A 7,718-nucleotide genomic window follows, 5' to 3' on the forward strand; every position below is an offset into this window, starting at 1 on the left:
CTTCTCACGCTCCAATACTGCAAGCTTTGAAAGAATTCAAATTCATCTCAAATTCTCCAGCATTAAATGAATTTTGCACATAATGTACTAAGCATATTTTTTCCATATAGTCTGTAAGAAATGTTGTATTTCTAGTTTTTTAAATAAATAGTTAATAAATAAAATTTGAGTTATTTTTCCTCAAAATATCAAAGCACATTGATCGCATGGAATGGAGCAACAAAACGGATTTGATGGCTCATGGTACCGACAGCGGTGAGTAATTAATTGTGATTCCCTGCGACTAGGAAAAGTCGATCTCAGCTAATAAAAAAAAACAAAACTAATGACAAGCCAGATGAACCTTTTCAAGAAGTCACCCGGGAACTAAGAAGATCTGAAACTTTCATCGTCCGTGATTCCAATAATTGTAATTATTATAAAACACGCGGTGCCTTTTTAACAAAATAACAAGATTTTAAACTAATTCGGCTGGCAGCCACGACTTTCAAAACAGAATTTTCTTCGAAATTTTCATTCCTAGAAAATAACAATTTATTTGCCATCTCCACCTATTTAGAACCTCGCTATAAGCACACATTTTTCAAACCAGTCACAGAAGAATAGATTAAAAATGAATTGCAAAAACTAAAGTCCAAAACCGCTAATGACGTTACAGGTTCTCCCAATCAGAAGAATGAGAATGAAGAATTCTTTGGAAAGCTACTTTGTTTAAACAACGATCTTGCCATGATGCTGGACAGTGAAGATGAAAGTCAGGAGAATACATCCGACATTTGCAGCCCCGATGCAGTTCTCAAAAAGGAGTTATTGCACCACAATAAAAAAAAATATAACTGAAAGTCTTCTCAACTGGTGCTGCATCAATCCAAAAGAATTTACAATTTTGTCAAGTTTCAAGTTTTTCAAGTTTGTCGCCTCGAGTAGTTATTGAGTGGTGGTGGTGTGATTTACGACCCTTTAAGAAACAGGCCTTCAGGTACTAAATAAAAAAAAATTCACCTAAATCACCTAATTTACTCAGTTCAATTAATTCTTAAAAATACTTGACATCCACATTCGCATCCGCGGATATCTAAAATTACACATTCGCAACATCCCTAATTTCCAAACGATATCTCTTAACACAGTTATTCATGAAAATTATTAAAAAAGAAAATGAAAACGTTATAAAAAACCAGATCCAAAATTAAATAATTTTTATTAGAGGTTTTATTTCATCTCACTGTGAGTATGAAATCATAAGGAATGTAAATAAGTAAACAAATAACTGTCAAATAAAAGTTCCAGATTCATACAGCCAATTTCACGAAAGCAATTTAGGTGAAAAATTATTTTGATTTTTCGATGTTTATCCATAAAGCAAAAAAATTAAAAATACAGACGTGGTCCGTCTTTTTTCTCTTCTTTACAGGTGCTATAACAGGTCAAAGGGCAGATCTTCGAAAAATTAAAAACTTAATATTTCAGAAATTTTTGAACTGATTTTTGAAAGATTTGCATCGTTGTAAAGGTGATTTAACCCCCTTTCTTGTGATATGCATATTTGTATTAATCGTATATAAAAATTTGAGAATAAACACATTTAAAGGAGAAAATAAAAAATACAAAAATATTTTAAACAAAAAAATTGCGACCGATTTTTTAAGAATTGATATCGTTGTAAAGGCAATTAAACCCCCTTTCTTCTGATATGCATATTTGTATACCTTGTGAATAAAAATCTGAGAAAAAAATACTTAAAAGGAAAAAAGGAATTAAAAGGAAAAAATACCTTTTCTTGTAAAAAACAAATATTTTAAACAAAAAATTACTCACCGATTAAAAAAAAAAAAAGGCATTGTTAAGGCGATTAAACCCACTTTCGTTTAATATGCATATTTGTATACTTCGTATATAAAAGTTCGAGAAAAAACACTTAAAAGGAAAAAATACCAATTTTTTCATCCAACAAAATTTAAAAAAAAAAAAATACTAATTAGTAATACAATTGAATGCCGTACTTAAATAAAACAAATTATTTATAGTGTTTTAAGCGTTAATTCGTTCTTGTTTGCCCACAGCCCTGTTAAAAATAAAGCAAAAGTATATGTAACAGAAGTCTAAGGCATATAAAAATATAAAAAAACCATGGTTTTTGATTTTTTACGTAACAGGTTATATAGAAAAATTAAAGATACTTTTACAAATATGCATATCAGAAGAAAGGGGGTTTAATCGCGTTTACAACGCTACCAACCCTTTAAAGATCGGTTAGTAATTTTTTTGTTTAAAATATTTTTTTATAAAAAGCTATTTTTTCGTTTGAATGTGTTTTTTCTCAAATTTTTATATACAAAGTATACAAATATGCATATTAGAAGAAAGGGGATTAAATCGTCCTTACAACGATCCCAATTTTTTTAAAAGCGGTAAGCGTATAAAATATTATCTTTTATAAAAAAAGGTATTTTTTCATTTAAATGGGGTTTTTCTAAAGTTTTTATATACAAAGTATACAAATATTTATATCGAGAAATCAGTTCAAAACTGTTTGAAATATAAGGAATTTAATTTTTCGAAGACCTTAGCTTTGACCTTTTATATATAAATTAAAGCAAAAGGAGGACTGCGTCTACATTTTTAGGTTTTTAGTTATTTATATGCCATAATTAAATATAATTTTTTACCAAAGCTCCTATTTCGAACTTCGAAGGCCCATATCTCGATTAACTAACTTCGAAAAACGGAGAAATTACTTTTTTACCCATGACTCAATCTCTTATAGTTGCGCTCCAGATGCTCACGAAATTCACGATTTGCAGTTTTTTTACAGGAATGCATTCCAGGTTCCAAAAAACCTGTAAGTCAAAGCACTTTTGTGAGAGTAACTTGCACTCTCTGTCAGAGGTTGCAGAATTTAGTTCGAAGTTTTTCTCCCTGCAAGTTCCTGAAAAGTGTCAAACAATAGACAGGGTTGCATTTGTATACAAAACGCAACTTAAATGAGACTTTTCTACTTTTGAATTTGTTGTAAATTTCATGGATTGATTTATTTCTTATTTTATAATAGTAGCTGACATAATAGACTTCAGATGAAATTTATAGCACAAACTAAATACGCAATTGGGCATCATCGTTGTAAATTTTTTGTGGTTTGGTTTATTTTTTTAATTTATAATAGTAGCTGACACAACAATAGACTTCAAATTAAATTTATAGTACAATCTAAATACACAACTGGCTTAGTTTAAAATTGTATCATCAAATTCTTCATCCTTTCCAACAGGCTGAACAGCAACTTTACGTAAAACTTTGTTCACAACCTCATTTAAAGATTCTCTCGCACCAATCTCCAAAATTTGGCATACCAAATTAAAAGTAGTATCGTTATCACGTAGATGTAGAATTGCTATTAAAGCTATTTCAGAATTGGACTTCACATAGCCATTTTTTTCTTTGGTGCCATTAACTAACATCGGTACAAGCAATTTTAAAATATTTGGGGTCATCTTATTTGCGGTTAGCTCCTTTGCTAAATAATTACAACATTTGGCAACAAGTTGTTTTATTTCATTGCTCTTATGGTTCATAGCTCGAGTAAAACTTGAAACGATTAACGGTGAGTAAGGAAGATCATTTGACAAATAAAATTGTAACAAGCAAGTTATTGCGCGAACACCGTTGCTAGCAATATTAACCTTTTCAGAGGAAATGCTATTAATAATTATTTCTATTACCTTCTCTTCAAATTTCGCGGTTACAATTACGTCAGGACTCTCCTTTATTGCGACGAAAAGAACTGTGGTGCGACCATGTTTTAACGGACCATCCTCGTTGCTTACAATCAGTATGTGCTGCTGTAGTATATCCTCCAATTGCTGAGATGCTAAATATTTCAGAAGTGCGCCCAGACAGCCTCCCGAAGCAGACCGAGTAATATCTTCTGAATGAGCTATCATAGTTAGAAGAGTAGTAAAGGCTTGTTTTTTAAAACCTTCGGACATTTTTACCCCAGCAAAAGTGATAAGCGAACGCATAGCTGCTAACATAGTTTCTCGTAAGGAGGAATCTTCGCTCGACTTGATAGCATTGTGAATTTCATTAAATATTGGATCAGGACGGGAATGAACAATTACAAGTTCTGTTACAGCTTGCCCGGCTTTCATGCGTACAGTTTTATTTGGATCGTTTAAAGCTTTCAGGAATGTTGTTTGCAGCTGTGGCAAAAACTGTTTCAACATGACCCCTACCTTTCGCAGCAAAATAGCTAGTGATTCTAGTACTGCCGCTTTAACTCCCGCATTAAAACGGTCTCCCAAAATACGTATTAATGGTCCGGTTATTTGAACAACGGATGGCTGTAAGGATTGAGCATTTGTTAATGCAATGACTTCACCTAGCCCTTGAGTAGCATTTTCTTTTACATCTGGCATACCATTTAAAATTGCCTCTCGAAAAATAGGAAGCAAAGGAGTAATTCCTTTTGGAAGGCAAAAACCTGGCAGTTCGGAACCATTTAATTCACTTGCAGCGAATCTAACAGCTTGCCTAACGTCAGACACATGGGCGATTTGCTGGTTTGAATCTAAGCCTCTCACAACCGCGTTTAAGGCATCCCATGATCTTTGAAGAATATCACGATTTGAATCGGCCATCAATCGCAATAAACAACGTAGCAATTGAGGTACATACTGTGAATAATCGCCGGGAGTGTGTGTACAGAAAGCAGAAAGTAAACTTGCCGCCGATTTTCGTGTCTTCACGTTCTCAGCCTTCGCAGATGTCATTAAAATGTCCACAATTGTACGAATACCGGTTTCGTCTGTTACTGATAGGATAACTGATTGACAATAGTCTAGTTCTTGTTGTTCACATGAAGTTCCTTGAGAGTCCGACAATGTTTGAAGTAACGCATTTAAAATTTTAGGTAAATATTTTGTCAACGCATCTCCTGCAACTGATACTAAAATGGAAAGGGCCTTCGTATTAACTGGCGCTGTCGTTAGTTGAGGAACAAGGAACGGCAACACTACCCGCGACTTAATTGTCATGACTTGGCGAAGGCCATCCAAAGTATTTTCTGCAACTGCTGGATTGGGGTCGTTTAGACCTTCCAACATTGATGGTAAGATATCATCAAGTGCACGTGAGCCAACGGTAGAATGCAATGAATCGAAAGTTTTTGCTGCAGCTTCTCTGACTTCTGGCAATGGATCAGATAAAGCTCTTCTTACAGTTGGAACTAGACTGTTAACAAATGAAAATACCATTTCTTTGGAAGTTGATGCCATTATTTCCGATAAGCCGATACAAACGCCTTGACGCTGATCTGCGTGTTCTGAATTTAGACCCTTCTCCAAAATTGGAATTATCTCGGGAAGTACTCTTTCTCCTAGTTTTCTTACAAGATCACCTAGAGTACGCGCGGCAACTTGTCGTTTATCATAGCTTGTGCTAGCTAAACAGCCCAACAACAACCCGAATAAGGTAGGTAAAATTTCTCTTAGCGTGCGGGGTGTGTTTGTTACAACCACTTTCCAAACATGTAGAGCTGCTTGTCGCACCATTAATGATACATCACTTCGCCCCATATAAAGTCCCGATAGAACTCTATTTCGCCTTTCTTCGCCTAAAAATTTTATTATGGCACTATGTGACTGTTCGGTTCCAAAATTATCATCCTCGCTAGCCGTTTCCGTAGTCATCTTTCCAGACACTCCGGATATTCTATATAACAAATCACCTAATAGTTGAACAGAGCTAAATCGAATTCGCCAGTTATCATCAAACAATCCTTTTTCTAATTCCGGAAGAAGAAGCATTACTGCAGATTCTGCATACAAATTGACAATACGTTGTCCAGCTTTTAATGCTGTATCGCGAACATATTCATTTTCATCCGCCAATGCTTTTAATATCGGATTTATTATTTGTCCAATGTAAGGAGTAAATTCTCTAGGAAAGGGTCCGGGCATGTATATAAACATCATGATATATCCATCTTTAACATGTGGAGCAATATCCGTTCTTTCGGAAGTAGCGATAATATCTGGCATTAATTGATGTAGTTTATCCACACCTAGACCACCAACGACCTCTGCAAGGCCTTGAGCGGCACCGCTGCGATCAACGCTGCTAGTTTCGGAGGTAAGGGTTTGCATTAACCACGGTAGTAGATCTTCAAACGAAGATTCCCCAATTCCACGCACCATTGCTCCCAAGGCTCGCGCAGAAATAGCTCTTACTTCAGGCACCGGGTCAAGCAATGACATTTTTAGACCAGGAATTATGTTGGGCAAGTATGGAACTAAATCTTTTTGATCAGTTAGAGAGTACATGTTTCCAATGATTTGAGCAGCCATTTTTCGTGTTTCTGTAGATCTATCCATGAACGCCCTTTCTACAACAGGCATTATGAGTGCAAGGGATGGAGCATCAATAAAATGTACAAACTTTGTTTGAAGCAAACTGTGAAGGCAAGTTGATGTATTTTTCGATGGATCTTCCAAAGCTGTCAACAAAATAGGGACGATGGCTTGGATTTCTGGATTTTTAATAACGGATCCAATAACTTTTAGCGCGCAAGCACCAGCCTCTTGCACTTTTGTGTGGGAATCACCAAGAACTTCTATCAGCTTTGGAACAATGTTTGGTAAACATGATGACAATTGCTTTGGCGCACAGAATGCCATTGCTCCCAGGAGTTCAACCGAAGCCGTCTTAGTCCTCCAAGAATCCTCGTCTAAAGCATTAAGTAGAGACGGGAGAATAAGTTTGACTCCATGAGCTGATAGCCTCCCCATAACGACCTTTGCAGTATCATCAGCCGCTTGTCGTACATATTGCGAGGAATCTCCAAAACATTGCAGTAGATGAGGTAGTACATGCACAATATATGGCTCAAATAAACGGCCAAGAGTTGTACATAGTACTTCAAACGCGAAAAGTGCGCCTTCCCTAGATTTGTAATTTTTCTTCTCTTGTATAAATGTGGTTAACTTAGACATTATGTCGAATTGCTTTAGGGACAAGATTCCCAAACCCTTAACAATACCTGCTATTCCATAAGCTGCTCCCCTCCTCTCCCCATATTTATCAGACTTTATTAGTAACTGTAACAATTTTTTTATAATCTCGGGAGCCTTGTCTCGCACTGATGGAATTAAATGGGGTAAACAATTTGACACCGCTTCTTGTACTTGCTGAGAAGGAGTTGATAATGCCGCAATCAATCTTCGAACTATGGGTTCTATTCGAATATCGTCAGCTTCTAAGTGTCGCGCTAATGATCCCATTATGATAACGACAGCCTGTCTAACATTGTCATAGCTTTTAGATTTGGGTGCTTTATCCAAAAAATCTTCAAATACGGGTAATAAATTAACTATTGTTTCTTTGCCATGAAAATCGACTATGCAAAGAGCGGCAGCAAGCATTTCTTTATGAACGATTTCGTTACGATCTCCAAAGCCTTGCAAAACCATAAATTGCATAATTTGATCCACATCTTCAATATCAAAAAATTTACAAATTTGAGAAATTGATATTGCAATACCCCTGCGCGGTTCCCATTGATCAATCGCGGGAAAAACTTCTCGATCAAATTGATCCAATTGAGGAGGAATCATGGTTAATTTTTCCTTGTAAATGTCAAGCAAGGATTTAAGTACATATTTAGTCCGCTCTTGATCGTTGACAAGCAGTGATAACAAGGAATGTGCCGTTGCCTTTTGTAT

At 35.6% G+C, this 7,718-nt stretch overlaps 1 protein-coding gene across 1 annotated transcript; it reads right to left on the reverse strand.

Annotated features, from left to right (window-relative positions):
- Positions 1 to 3,105: 3,105 nt before the first annotated feature.
- Positions 3,106 to 7,712, reverse strand: LOC118749219 (eIF-2-alpha kinase activator GCN1). Its single transcript, XM_036484013.1, has one exon. It carries the CDS (start codon positions 7,608 to 7,610, stop codon positions 3,225 to 3,227), a length of 4,386 nt encoding a protein of 1,461 aa, XP_036339906.1. The 5' UTR covers positions 7,611 to 7,712; the 3' UTR covers positions 3,106 to 3,224.
- Between the last annotated feature and the right edge of the window lie 6 nt (positions 7,713 to 7,718).

The sequence above is a fragment of the Rhagoletis pomonella genome, unplaced genomic scaffold (assembly GCF_013731165.1).
Source record: "Rhagoletis pomonella isolate Grant_MI unplaced genomic scaffold, Rhpom_1.0 Rhpom_scaffold_00001, whole genome shotgun sequence".
NCBI classification, from domain to species: domain Eukaryota; kingdom Metazoa; phylum Arthropoda; class Insecta; order Diptera; family Tephritidae; genus Rhagoletis; species Rhagoletis pomonella.

Coding starts and splice junctions, on each gene's coding strand:
- LOC118749219 (XM_036484013.1), bottom strand. CDS start 7,610: ATGATTCCTCCTCAATTGGATCAATTTGATCGAGAAGTTTTTCCCGCG.